A 15,249-nucleotide genomic window follows, 5' to 3' on the forward strand; every position below is an offset into this window, starting at 1 on the left:
ACAACGACTGACAACGTTAGCTATACGGATCCTTGTGGCTTGCTTCCTTGTTTTGCAATGCATTTCACTGCGTCAATTAGCCGACTAAGCTCTATGACTGGTATGGACCGACGTCACATTTGTTTTAATAAAAAAAAGTGATTTGCGCACCCAAAGAATAGCCTGCAATTACACGGAACAATGTCTCTGAAATCTGTAGTTATTAAAAAATGAGTTACGTCGGAGCTCCAGTCCGCCCATACTAGTTGCCGCTGTACCTCAATACGTTTCTGTTCCCACTAATGAAGTAAACACTGGCACGTGTAGCGTGCTGTCATATTTTAAGCAAATTAGGGAAATGTAGTGTGGTCGGTGCATTAGCGCAAATAGACTGTTGTCACGAGGAAAGTATTTGTAAATAACCTTCATATGTTCATGTCTGCCTCCAGATGCAGGGCCGGCAGATAAAACAATGTGGCCTTTCCTCACTGACTCTTTTGGTCACATTTCTCCATTGTAACTGTTTGCCACACAGTACTGGTGGAAAGCCATTTCCAGAGACCGCTAAAGAAATTGCCAGCTATGCAAAGGTAGCCAAGAGCATCATAGACTTGGCTGTGTATGGCAAAGCCCAGAACCGCTCCTATGAGAGACTGGCAGACTTCACAGATACAATAGGGAACCGTGTCAGTGGCTCTAAGAACCTGGACCTGGCTATCAAGTACATGTTCAGTGCCCTGAGGAAGGATGGGCTGGAGAACGTACATCTAGAACCAGTGAAGATCCCACACTGGGTCAGGGGAGAGGAAAGCGCCGTGATGCTACAGCCCCGGAACCACACCATGGCCATCCTTGGACTGGGCAGCAGTGTGGCTACACCCCAAGGAGGTAGGTCTATGGGCAATTCCACGGAAATTAAATTACGCTCAATATTTTTCACTTAAAAACGTATACCAAACAAAAACCATTGATTTCAACGTTTAACAAACCATAGAACTCTATACACAAGGACTACAATTTCCACTGAACATTTTACAAAAATTAATTTATAGGAAGAACTGTGCAGGTGCAAAGTTTGGTAACAGAATCAAACTGAGGGAGATTTTTACTGTAATTCAGTTACCAAACTTTGCATCTGTTTTCCAGTAAGTGTTATTTTTTAGTTTTTTTTTACTGTGTGAATTATTCATTGTAGTCAATGTGCATAGAGTTAGTTGTATGGTTTGTTAAATGTTTAAATCAATGGTTTTGGAGTCTCAGCGTAATTCTGTTATCGTGGAACTGCCCCTGTGTTCTATAGCGATGAGTTCTGTCACTCAAGCCTAGACAATGCTGATGGTGTTGCCACTTTTTGCTAGGCCCCAACTCAAGCCAAGGTGTAGATATTTAGATGAATCTTCGACTGGTGCACTGATGTATTTTTATATAACCATTATTTAACCAGGCAAGTCAGTTAAGAACAAATTCTTATTTACAATGACGGCCTACCCCGGCCAAACCCGAATGACGCTGGCCCAATTGTGCGCTGCCCTATCGGACTCCCAATCATGGCCGGTTGTGATACAGCCTGGATTCGAACCAGGGTGTCTGTAGTGACGCCTCAAGCACTGAAATGCAGTACCGTAGACCGTTGCTCCAAGCATGTCACTTTTTTTGTGGCTTTCGGTCTCCTCTCGGTTCAGGCATTGAAGCAGAGGTGCTGGTGGTGGAGTCTTTTGAGGAGCTGAAAAAAAGGCAGAAGGAAGCCATTGGGAAGATTGTGGTGTATAACCAGCCCTTTGTCAGCTATGGGGAGACTGTGCAGTACAGGGAGTTTGGGGCATCCAAGGCAGCTGAAGTAGGAGCTGTGGCTACTCTCATCCGGTCCATCACACCCTTCTCCATCAACAGGTACTGGATGGGTCACAATGATCCAATGTATCCCTTCCCTTATAATACCAATTAGTTGAATGCTTGACTAAGGCTGGGACTGCATGTTGCCATCTCTCTTCCTGTCTAGTCTGACTGCATGTCATTTTTGTCCCACATTTGTAGCTATTTGTGTATTCCATATACTTGTATTCCTCTAGTACACCTTTTATATTGTTTTAACTTGACTTTTTGAAAGTGTGTTATCATAAGTCATTTATGGGAATCCAAAAGTAGTGCAGTGCCCTATTTCTGCTGATCATTTCTAACATGGGTCTCTCTGTGTTGCAGTCCTCACACAGGCTGGCAGGACTACCAGGAGGGAGTGCAGAAGATCCCTACCGCCTGTATCACAGTGGAAGACGCCATGATGATGGCCAGGATGGCTAAGCGAGGCCAGAGGATTGTGGTCCGACTCACCATGAACGCCCAGACCTTCCCTGATGCTGACTCCTTCAACACTGTGGCTGAGATCATCGGCAGCGAGCACCCAGAACAGGTAAGCTACGAGAAATGTCCCATTGTGTCTAAACCATTTGTATAAATTGCTACCCCCTTCCTAGGCTACCTGGGGCAGCAGGTAGCCTAGTGGTTAGAGTGTTGGACTAGTAACCGAAAGGTAGGTAAAAGAATCTGCCGTTCTGCCCCTGAACAAGGCAGTTAACCCACTGTTCCTAGGCCGTCCCGTAACTGACTTGCCGAGTCAAATAAAATAAATAAAAATTATACAAATGTTTATTTGAAACGTTAAAGGGGATCCCCATATAGATGATTTGTTGAATAGGGATACTATTCCTTTCTCCTCCCCAAAAATAAATGATAATAATATGCACTTCCTACTAGCACTGAATTTGCTGATGACTACTTTGTAGAGGGAATGTGATGCTTTCTTAAGATATTTAATGATATAAGTTGATAACATTAATGTGCACCAGTTTTATTATTTTTTCTTTTAGACTTCTACTACTAGTTTGATCGTTGTACCCATCAATTGTCCCATTACTACTAGTTTGATGGTTGTACCCATCACTTGTCCCATTACTACTAGTTTGATGGTTGTACCCATCAATTGTCCCATTACTACTAGTTTGATGGTTGTACCCATCAATTGTCCCATTACTACTAGTTTGATGGTTGTACCCATCAATTGTGCCATTACTACTAGTTTGATGGTTGTACCCATCAATTGTCCCATTACTACTAGTTTGATGGTTGTACCCATCAATTGTCCCATTACTACTAGTTTGATGGTTGTACCCATCAATTGTCCCATTACTACTAGTTTGATGGTTGTACCCATCAATTGTCCCATTACTACTAGTTTGATGGTTGTACCCATCAATTGTCCCATTACTACTAGTTTGATGGTTGTACCCATCAATTGTCCCATTACTACTAGTTTGATGGTTGTACCCATCAATTGTCCCATTACTACTAGTTTGATGGTTGTACCCATCACTTGTCCCATTACTACTAGTTTGATGGTTGTACCCATCAATTGTCCCATTACTACTAGTTTGATGGTTGTACCCATCAATTGTGCCATTACTACTAGTTTGATGGTTGTACCCATCAATTGTCCCATTACTACTAGTTTGATGGTTGTACCCATCAATTGTCCCATTACTACTAGTTTGATGGTTGTACCCATCAATTGTCCCATTACTACTAGTTTGATGGTTGTACCCATCAATTGTCCCATTACTACTAGTTTGATGGTTGTACCCATCAATTGTCCCATTACTACTAGTTTGATGGTTGTACCCATTAATTGTCCTATTACTACTAGTTTGATGGTTGTACCCATCAATTGTCCCATTACTACTAGTTTGATGGTTGTACCCATCACTTGTCCCATTACTACTAGTTTGATGGTTGTACCCATCAATTGTCCCATTACTACTAGTTTGATGGTTGTACCCATCAATTGTCCCATTAAGAATCACCCATATTAGCAATCTTATTTAATTTAGAATATTTTAAAATGTACTAAAAGGGCCTCCTGAATGGTGAGTGGTCTAAGGCGCTGCAGTGCTTGAGGCGTCACTACAGACCCGGGTTCGATCCCAGGCTGTGTCACAACTGTCCGTGACCGGGAGGCCCACAGAACGGCGCACAATTGGTCCAAAGTCATCTGGGGGGGCTTTACTTGGCCCATCGCGCTCTAGCAACTCTTTGTGGTGGGCTGGGCTCCTGCAGGCTGACCTCGGTTGTCAGTTGAACGGTGTTTCCTCCAACACATTGGTGCAGCTGGCTTCTGGGTTAAGAGGCATGGTCTGGCGGGTCATGTTTCAGAGAACACATGACTCGACCTTCATCTCTCCTGAGCCCGTTGGGGATTTGACGCGATGAGACAAGATCGAAAAAAGGAGTATTATATTATTATTATTAAAACATGTACTAACAGCATGGGGCTGCTTTTTGCACTATGTGAAGCATTCCAATCCTCTCCCATTTTGTCATTTGTCACATCTGTTTCCCTTGTACATCCAGTCCAACAAATCCATAGACTAGGCATCACTTTCCCCCAACAGATGCACTGAGGTATGACCAGGACTAGGGTATTCTGTCAGAGGTAGGGAGGGAGTGGGTGACTAATTTTACATAGGTTTGACACATGCTCTGTGTGTGCTGTAAGGGCAGCGTGAAGGCCTGAATCTCCTCTCCCCTGGGAGCCAATTAGAAGGCAGGGACGGCAATGGGATGTCAGTCAAAGGAGGATCATTCTGTAAGGTTCTGTCCAGTTCCACAGCATTTGTCCGAGCACACTGTGAGCCGTGTCCATGGAGTTTCTCATTAGTCTTGACCGGACACTGCTTGTGTCGCTAATGTCACCTTATTCCCTATATAGTACACTACTGTTGACCAGGGTCCCTAGGGCTCTGATCAAAAGAGGTGCACTATGTAGGGAATGGGTTGCCATTTGGGATGAGACTACTGCCTGGATGAGGGCTCTTTGCGGAGATTTGCCATTTCATCCTGTCTCTGCTATAGCTAACGCTCTTCTGTCTATCTAAGCTTCTGATCTGTTCGCAAGAGGGCTATGAATTTGTTCCAGTAAGATGTTTCTTTGTTTGATTTGACAAGGAGATTTGTCACATTCTGACAGTTTTGTCAGCATTAATCTATTCTGAAATGAGTACTCAACCTAAGGGGATCCCTCATTGTATCTCATGTTTTCATTATTCAATCCCTTCAGATCTACAGGAGTAACTAGGGAGTAGGGTATGTACTAGATATTGATTGAGGAGTTTAGCACTAGCATCCCTCAACACTTCTATAGCAGATCCAGTCCTCTGAGACTATTCTGTAGTCACTAGCATCCCTCAACACTTCTATAGCAGATCCAGTCCTCTGAGACTATTCTGTAGTCACTAGCATCCCTCAACACTTCTATAGCAGATCCAGTCCTCTGAGACTATTCTGTAGTCACTAGCATCCCTCAACACTTCTATAGCAGATCCAGTCCTCTGAGACTATTCTGTAGTCACTAGCATCCCTCAACACTTCTATAGCAGATCCAGTCCTCTGAGACTATTCTGTAGTCACTAGCATCCCTCAACACTTCTATAGCAGATCCAGTCCTCTGAGACTATTCTGTAGTCACTAGCATCCCTCAACACTTCTATAGCAGATCCAGTCCTCTGAGACTATTCTGTAGTCACTAGCATCCCTCAACACTTCTATAGCAGATCCAGTCCTCTGAGACTATTCTGTTCTGAGACCTTCGGTAGTGCCATGCCCTGTCAGTAATGCTTCTCTTTGGTGCTCTCTCTGATTTAGAGGGGTTGGGTTTAATGCCGAAGACACATTTCAGTTGAAGGCATTCAGTTGTACAACTGACTAGGTTTCCCCCTTTCCTCTGTTTGAACTGGGTCCCAGATTTCGTAAGGAGGAAGGAACGTGGCTGTAGCTCTCTCTGCTGACGTAAGAGACTCCTACTTGTCTTTAGTCTGCCTTTTCTGGGTTGTCATCTCTACAGAGGAAAAACACAAATGGGATCCCTAGGAAACACTGACACTATGGAACGTCATTCTGTGTCATAAACCTCACTTCCTATTATTCTGAACTTTGACTAGGCCAAAAGAACACTTGGCTACATGGGGGAAACGGTATTGTCTCTGTTCTCCTCTCTATTACAGGGCTTGTGCTGATGCGTCATTCAGTTCTGAAAAAGATATCACCTCGGTATGGAAGGTGACTCATTTAGTGACCGCAAAAACAGCTTTTATTTTTCTCTGGAAAGTCCCTATGCCAAGCATTCCAGTACCACATTAATTGATTTGAAACATTGTGACATTAATCTTAGTATGAGTCACAGTGGCAGTACACTGAGTGTGAGTGTTTTTTTACTGTCTTTAGCTGCTGTGTGTCAGATGTCAATGATGCGTTAGCACAGCAGTGTGTGACTGGCTGTGTCCTGTCCTGACTCCGAGTCATCCAGTCATGAGGCAGGGAGGAGCACTCCAATCATGTGCTACTTGGTAATTGATGTTATCAAAAAAAGATTCTAAAGAAGAGACCGTTCTGTTCTCTTAAAACAATTCAGAGTTCTGACCTACATTGCCTAATAAGTAAGTAGCCTTGCATGAGCCTTGGCTTTTGAGAGTTGTAACGGCTCATAGGAGCAGGAGCCTATCTCCTGTTTCTGTAGTGAGGCAGCTTGATGTACCAGTACACTTCCTGGACAGGACACTAGTCTATCTCCTGTTTCTGTAGTGAGGCAGCTTGATGTACCAGTACACCTCCTGGACAGGACACATGTCTAGTGCAGGGCCGGACCACCAATCTATCTCCTTAATGCTGAGTGCCAAGCAGAGATGCATTGGGTCCCAGTCTTTGATATGACTCGGTGGGGGATGGAACTCCCAACCTTCTAATCTCAGGGCGGACACTCTAACCACTGAGTGGGTAAAAAGAGGTCTTAACATTGACTTCTCAAGTCATCTTATGTAGTTTACATGGAAGCTTAGATGAGTGTTGTCGAGGTGGAGCCCTCAAAAGGTCTTATGTAGTTTACATGGAAGCTTAGATGAGTGTTGTCGAGGTGGAGCCCTCAAAAGGTCTCCTCTCCCGATGAAGAGGAATATAAACTGTCTATGGTAGGGAGGGAGAGACACTGTCCTCCAAAATATATTTGCTTTGGTTTGTGAGAACGTTCCCATTCTGTCCTGTAGTGTAAGTTGCATAACCTGTGTGAACTTTGCTGTTGACTGTGATTTGGTCTGTTCCATCATCAACAGTCTGTTTGATAGTTCCCTATATGGATATAACCTAGAATATGCAGGAAGGTCTAGTACAGATCTTGGGCTCCAATGGTATTGCAGTGGAGGGCTTTATAATGGAGACATATGTAAGGGAATTGTAGGCTTTGACTTTATTCCAGGAAAATCTGAGGCCTGTATAACATAACTTTTACCCATGCCTAATGCATGTGCAGACCCTCACGCACTTCAACCACACTTGTCTGGTCCACTTGACTTATTTGAGCCCACATGGCAGTCAAATGTGTTACTGAGGTAGCTAGTCTACATGGGTCTTTACAAGGTTAAAGAAGGATTCAGTCTGACTTTTCACTGTGTCACACAGCCAGGCCTGGTGCTGATAGTGATGGTGAGGACTGAGGATGTTCCTTCCCTCATTGTTCCACTACTCACGTCCCACAGACGTGTGATGTGACAGACGGACGCCTTCCTTCGTCTGCTGTAATTACAGAGGGCAGAAGGACGTTCTCCTCCTCCGCAGTCTCTACCGACTCCACTGCCATGTTTAATCTGGCAGAGTTATCAGCTCTAGCTAGCTAAACCCAGAGCAGAGCCAGAAGCCCTGTGGATATACCTTCCTTGGCTCGAGGGGAGAGCTAGGCAGTCGGCTGCAGGCACGACTCGTCTACAAGTGTCAGGCTATCACAGATAAGTTTCAGGTATACCCTGAGGAGATGGCTACTGAATCCCCATACTCACCATTCATCTCCTTCTGCCAGAAGCACTTTGCAGAAGGACAAGTAAAGGCCAATGACAGTTTAAAGCAATCAAATTGTAACTCATAAGATACGTTCACCTTACTGAGTCTTATCAGTAATAGAAGTACGTGACTTAACTTTTGTTCCTTCAGTTTGACTTTTCTCAGACAGGCTGTTGTTTTTGTTTTTTGAGCTAGTTATCTGTTGTCCATTTTCTCTGGAGTCTTTGAAGCAAGGGTTTCTGGGTCAGAGGAGTGGCTGTGCTGTAATGATGCGTGATGCCCATTACAATGCCACACACAGACTACACTAAAGCCTCTCCCTCCTCCCTCCTTTTTCCTGCTTCCAGGCTCTCCCTTCCAGCCTCATTCATATGTCCTGATGTGGAGGCTACAGTGCTGTATGCAGGGTATGGCTGGGACTAGAAGTTGTTGTCCTCTCTATTCCCACTTTATGTAACCTTTTTGGATTCAGGAAGTAAACTTGAATAACAATTAAATATGTGAAAAACTGCATTTATTTTCAATGACTTCTCAATAAACTGATGAGTAGAAGCTTTTTCCATTTTTTTCTCAATTTTTGAATTTTAAATTAAAATCACTTTCTGAATTGACTGCCTTCATTTTCAATTGATCCCAGCCCTGCTATTCACATGCTTAGTCATTTGTCTTCTGACAAAATGGCCTTTAGAATGGTCTGTGTTGTGATTTCATCTGTCACTCAGGCGTTTCACGGACTCTTTTGTCCCAGTAGAACAAATCGATCCTCGACTGCTCTCTCCTCAGAGGCAGCAGTAGTTTGACTGGCACCACATTCAGACTACAGTACAATTACCAGGATATGTCAAGGCAATTATCTTCTCACTGACAGCTAAATTAAAGCTTTACATTTAGACATTTAGCTGTTCTCTTTGCTGAGAATATATCATTATTCCATATACATGTTGGCCTAATGTAATTATGTAACAAGACATATCATGCATAGGCTATATTTTATTACATCTAGATCCACTTTCCCTATATGGCCCAAAGTGCTACATTAGCAGAATACCAGGTATTATTTGTCACGTAATGATTTTTTTCTCTAAAATAAGTAGTTGGCTGTGGCACACTGTATGGGACCTGTAGTAGAGATAATAGTAGGGAGGGTACCGCCGTTTGTTGGCTAGGCTACATAGAAATGGAATCCCTAGAAAGGGAAGAGGTTCTATGTCCATTCTAATGATTCCATTTCTTTGGTAGGCTACTGTCCTCTGGGACTCGCCCTGTCATAACCTGTCATTAACTCCACTGTGTTGAACAGCCTTTGCCCTGTCATAACCTGTCATTAACTCCACTGTGTTGAACAGCCTTTGCCCTGTCATAACCTGTCATTAACTCCACTGTGTTGAACAGCCTCTGTCCTGTCATAACCTGTCGTTAACTCCACTGTGTTGAACAGCCTCTGTCCTGTCATAACCTGTCATTAACTCCACTGTGTTGAACAGCCTCTGTCCTGTCATAACCTGTCATTAACTCCACTGTGTTGAACAGCCTCTGCCCTGTCATAACCTGTCGTTAACTCCACTGTGTTGAACAGCCTCTGCCCTGTCATAACCTGTCATTAACTCCACTGTGTTGAACAGCCTCTGTCCTGTCATAACCTGTCGTTAACTCCACTGTGTTGAACAGCCTCTGCCCTGTCATAACCTGTCATTAACTCCACTGTGTTGAACAGCCTCTGCCCTGTCATAACCTGTCATTAACTCCACTGTGTTGAACAGCCGCTGCCCTGTCATAACCTGTCATTAACTCCACTGTGTTGAACAGCCTCTGCCCTGTCATAACCTGTCATTAACTCCACTGTGTTGAACAGCCTCTGCCCTGTCATAACCCCTCGTTAACTCCACTGTGTTGAACAGCCTCTGTCCTGTCATAACCTGTCATTAACTCCACTGTGTTGAACAGACTCTGTCCTGCCATAACCCCTTGTTAACTCCACTGTGTTGAATAGCCTCTGCCCTGTCATAACCTGTCATTAACTCCACTGTGTTGAACAGCCTCTGTCCTGTCATAACCTGTCATTAACTCCACTGTGTTGAACAGCCTCTGCCCTGTCATAACCTGTCATTAACTCCACTGTGTTGAACAGCCTTTGCCCTGTCATAACCTGTCATTAACTCCACTGTGTTGAACAGACTCTGTCCTGTCATAACCTGTCATTAACTCCACTGTGTTGAACAGACTCTGTCCTGTCATAAACCCTCGTTAACTCCACTGTGTTGAACAGCCTTTGCCCTGTCATAACCTGTCATTAACTCCACTGTGTTGAACAGCCTCTGTCCTGTCATAAACCCTCGTTAACTCCACTGTGTTGAACAGACTCTGCCCTGTCATAACCTGTCATTAACTCCACTGTGTTGAACAGCCTTTGCCCTGTCATAACCTGTCATTAACTCCACTGTGTTGAATAGCCTCTGCCCTGTCATAACCTGTCATTAACTCCACTGTGTTGAACAGCCTCTGTCCTGTCATAAACCCTCGTTAACTCCACTGTGTTGAACAGCCTTTGCCCTGTCATAACCTGTCATTAACTCCACTGTGTTGAACAGCCTCTGTCCTGTCATAACCTGTCATTAACTCCACTGTGTTGAATAGCCTCTACCCTGTCATAACCTGTCATTAACTCCACTGTGTTGAATAGCCTCTACCCTGTCATAACCCCTCGTTAACTCCACTGTGTTGAATAGCCTCTGTCCTGTCATAAACCCTTGTTAACTCCACTGTGTTGAACAGCCTTTGCCCTGTCATAACCTGTCATTAACTCCACTGTGTTGAATAGCCTCTGTCCTGTCATAACCCCTTGTTAACTCCACTGTGTTGAACAGCCTCTGTCCTGTCATAACCCCTCGTTAACTCCACTGTGTTGAACAGCTGCCATAACCCCTTGTTAACTCCACTGTTTTGAATAGCCTCTGCCCTGTCATAAACCCTTGTTAACTCCACTGTGTTGAACAGCCTTTGCCCTGTCATAACCTGTCATTAACTCCACTGTGTTGAATAGCCTCTGTCCTGTCATAACCCCTTGTTAACTCCACTGTGTTGAACAGCCTCTGTCCTGTCATAACCCCTCGTTAACTCCACTGTGTTGAACAGCTGCCATAACCCCTTGTTAACTCCACTGTTTTGAATAGCCTCTGCCCTGTCATAACCCCTCGTTAACTCCACTGTGTTGAACAGCCTCTGCCCTGTCATAACCCCTCGTTAACTCCACTGTGTTGAATAGCCTCTGTCCTGTCATAACCCCTCGTTAACTCCACTGTGTTGAACAGCTTCTGCCTATTAATAATAGCCTTGATACTTTACTAGAAACGGCACAATATTAGCCACTTGTTTTTCAGAAAGGACAGACCATGCCTCCTTGGAGGGTGTTTATGGATTCTAGGGACTTGTCCTAAAAGGTCAAACCCTGCCCACCTGACAGACTATTCATTGCATGCTCCATCAAATCCTCAAAGTATTTGAAAAAGCACATTTTTCTATTTTGACCCTGGGGGTGCTTTCTACCTGCCTGTAGTATCCCTCCTCTCCTAGACATCCTAGTAACTGTAGATCTGTCCCTCGCTGCTGCCATCCGGGGTTTGTTCTGTTCTTGAGGGTGAGTCTCCCTCCTTAATGGCCTCATAATCCCTATGTAGTGTACTACCTATGTGCCCTGGTCTAAAGTAGTGCAATACATACAGAAATGGGGTGTAATTTGGGCCAGAGCCTGCGTGTCCCAGCCACACAGAGCAGAGGTACGCCACTCGCTCATCTTGATCAATGAGCCACAGAGAGGGGTGGTTTCAGTGAGCCGCAGAGAGGGGTGGTTTCAGTGAGCCGCAGAGAGGGGTGGTTTCCCACTGTGCATACTGCCATTTTATTTCTCCATCTTCATGGCTGCTGAGCCCAGACGCAGCAAAGCCCCTCAGCATCACCATCCTCTCTTGTCCTTCAAGCCTATTTAGGTGCATCATGTGTTGGACGACTGGGTCTTGAACCGAGGCCCGGTTCTCTGGTTTTAAACATTGATGTCTTTCTTACAGTAGAAAGTGGTTGTAAACCCCATGGGTGGGTTTAGCTGAGGTTGTAAACCCCATGGGTGGGTTTAGCTGAGGGTGTAAACCCCATGGGTGGGTTTAGCTGAGGTTGTAAACCCCATGGGTGGGTTTAGCTGAGGGTGTAAACCCCATGGGTGGGTTTATCTGAGGGTGTAAACCCCATGGGTGGGTTTATCTGAGGGTGTAAACCCCATGGGTGGGTTTATCTGAGGGTGTAAACCCCATGGGTGGGTTTAGCTGAGGGTGTAAACCCCATGGGTGGGTTTAGCTGAGGTTGTTGCTGGCTGCTGATTTATGAGTCAGAGCCAGCTGGGGGAAACCATAGTTTATACTCTTCTCTCTCTGCATATTCATCAGTCACGTGATGGTTAAATTCCTGCATGAACCTATACAACTAGCAGTTCAGAGGAGGAATGGACTTAGATGGATGTACAGTGTGTATAAGTGTCTATAGGGTATGCCAAAACATTCAAGAGTTGCTCAAAGTTGACCTATATTGCAGACCCCACCATACCATGAGACCTCTGTGTCTTCATCATTGGTAAAGATAAACGGTTGAGATTTAAAAGCTTTACAAACAAGGTTGTCAAACTATTTTGTCCACGTTGGTTTGAGTGAGAAAGACACTGAGGAGAACCAATCAGTAGAAAAGCACATCCCCTTCATTTGTCAACGCATCGTGCCGACAACATCAACATAGCCTTTCCAGACTCTGAAGACAGGAGGACCTGGAGTTTGGTGTCAGCCGCACTAAGAATGACCCTCTGGATTTGCCTGGAAACGTTGGTGTTGGCCAAGCTATATACCAGCTAGCTATGTGCTTTAGCTGACATGGGTCTCTCTCCTGAGATGAGCAAATATTCACTGTGTCGGCTCTGAGTCGGCCTAGTCAGGTCCATGGAATGTGTTTTGCGTAACTCCAGGGAACATATTTTTTTATGAGCAAACATAACCTTGGGGCTGGGTCTGTGTCACAAATGGCACCCTATTCCCTTTTCTAGTGCACTACTTTTGTCCAGGACCAATGGGGATCTGGTCAAAAGTAGTGCACTATTTGGTGTATAGAGTGCGATTTGGGATTCTGCCTGGCAATTTCCTGAATGGGGTCAAGAAGAGCCTCTTCAATTATCAGTCAGCCTATTGGCTACCATTCTCTGTAGACAATGACACAGTGGTCACATCTATCAACTGTTGCTGTAAAAAAGTGATAAAAGCAAGTGCTGCCTGTTTCCTTGTGGTATGATGAATTGGTGTATAAATTCCTTGTCAAGGCATTTGGAGGTTCATAATAAATAGTATTATGTGCTAGACTCTTGGACTGAGCTGTGATTTAGATTCCTCTAGTATCGGACCGAATGCCTTTTTCAGAGCCAGTCGGTTTCCACTTAGTAATGGCACTGAATCATCCAGAAAACCATACAAGGGTGATGTACAGCACCTACATAACTTTAGAAACATGGTTCTGGGCAGAAAAGACATGTACTGTAGATTAAGTATGAGATATGCGCCTTGTATGCAAATGAGTATCTTTAGATTTTTATTTTTATTTTTTATGTCTTGCCTAATGTTTCCTCAGCTCCAACACTGAAGACCGGTGTGTTAAATTCACACCCCAAAACATCGACCTACAAAGAGTAGCAGCTGTGATGTGTTGAGTAGCCCACTACAGAAAGCCTAGCTCAGCATCCTCGACTCTGCTTTAAAATGGCACATTTTATTATGACATCTCAATATTGTGAATTAAAGCAGTGCAATCACATGGTTATAAAGGACCAGAGCCATACACATTACTGTGAAAACAACTGCTGCACTTATCTGTGGAGAAGTCACTCTGCATATTCACAGGAAATGAAACTGGTGGGATTGTTGACCTCATTTCCTGAATCATTTTGTCTCGAGGTCCAGGATCTGGTTTCAGACACAGATGACTAACATCAAAATGTCTCTTTATGGTTCCCTTCAGCTCAATTTCTTCTTGTGCCAATAATGCAGTCAGAGCTTGAATAAATAGGCCTCTGACCACTTAGTTGAGGAGCCACGAGTCATGACACATCAAGGCTGTAATAGAACTTATACATGATCATGGATTGCATGTAGAGCTTCTCTTTAGTCCCAGTGCTTTACATTGGATGGAAATTGCACACTACAACACTGCTGTAAAGTTGGGTACCACGTGGTATGAATGTGGGGAAATGGAAAAGCATTTGTTGTAGAATAAAAATGGAGCCCATGATGTGTGTCTCCATGATGTCTCTCCATGATGTCTCTCCATTGTCTCCATGATGTCTCTCCATTGTCTCCATGATGTGTCTCTCCATTGTCTCCATGATGTCTCGCCATTGTCTCCATGATGTGTCTCTCCATGATGTCTCGCCATTGTCTCCATGATGTGTGTCTCCATGATGTCTCGCCATTGTCTCCATGATGTGTGTCTCCATGATGTCTCGCCATTGTCTCCATGATGTGTGTCTCCATGATGTGTCTCCATGATGTCTCGCCATTGTCTCCATGATGTGTGTCTCCATGATGTCTCTCCATGATGTCTCTCCATTGTCTCCATGATGTCTCTCCATTGTCTCCATGATGTGTCTCTCCATTGTCTCCATGATGTCTCGCCATTGTCTCCATGATGTGTCTCTCCATGATGTCTCGCCATTGTCTCCATGATGTGTGTCTCCATGATGTCTCGCCATTGTCTCCATGATGTGTGTCTCCATGATGTCTCGCCATTGTCTCCATGATGTGTGTCTCCATGATGTGTGTCTCCATGATGTCTCGCCATTGTCTCCATGATGTGTGTCTCCATGATGTCTCGCCATTGTCTCCATGATGTGTGTCTCCATGATGTCTCTCCATTGTCTCCATGATGTGTGTCTCCATGATGTCTCGCCATTGTCTCCATGATGTCTCACCATTGTCTCCATGATGTCTCTCCATTGTCTCCATGATGTCTCTCCATGATGTCTCTCCATTGTCTCCATGATGTGTCTCTCCATTGTCTCCATGATGTGCCCTGCCTGTGTGTGTTGGGCTGTCACCCATCAGCAGGCTGCAGATGCCCAACGTCAAACCGACACACTGTGCAGCTGCATCACTACTGTGGTTGGGAAATCGTATTCACTGGCTGTCAGTTCCTGGGGGCCACAACAAATAAAATGCTTACCAAACATAATGTAAATCACATTGCTACAAATGGATAAGGATGGAGATGGAAACCTAGATCTAACCTAATACTGGAAAGAGAATGCATCTGTAATGAATTGTAGTAATCTGTTCAAGGTCTGTCAACTTTTAGTCTCCGTGTTTTCTTATTTTAATTTTT

At 44.4% G+C, this 15,249-nt stretch overlaps 1 protein-coding gene across 1 annotated transcript in view; it reads left to right on the forward strand.

Moving 5' to 3' along the window:
- LOC110493962 (carboxypeptidase Q) overlaps positions 1–15,249 on the forward strand; it is a 49,059-nt gene that overhangs the window by 249 nt on the left and 33,561 nt on the right. The window contains exons 2-4 of the mRNA XM_036966117.1: positions 429–867; positions 1,662–1,869; positions 2,179–2,386. Coding sequence (XP_036822012.1) covers positions 429–867; positions 1,662–1,869; positions 2,179–2,386 — 855 coding nt within the window. The remainder of the gene's footprint in view (positions 1–428; positions 868–1,661; positions 1,870–2,178; positions 2,387–15,249) is intronic.

This window comes from Oncorhynchus mykiss, chromosome 3 (assembly GCF_013265735.2).
Source record: "Oncorhynchus mykiss isolate Arlee chromosome 3, USDA_OmykA_1.1, whole genome shotgun sequence".
Taxonomy (NCBI): Eukaryota; Metazoa; Chordata; class Actinopteri; order Salmoniformes; family Salmonidae; genus Oncorhynchus; species Oncorhynchus mykiss.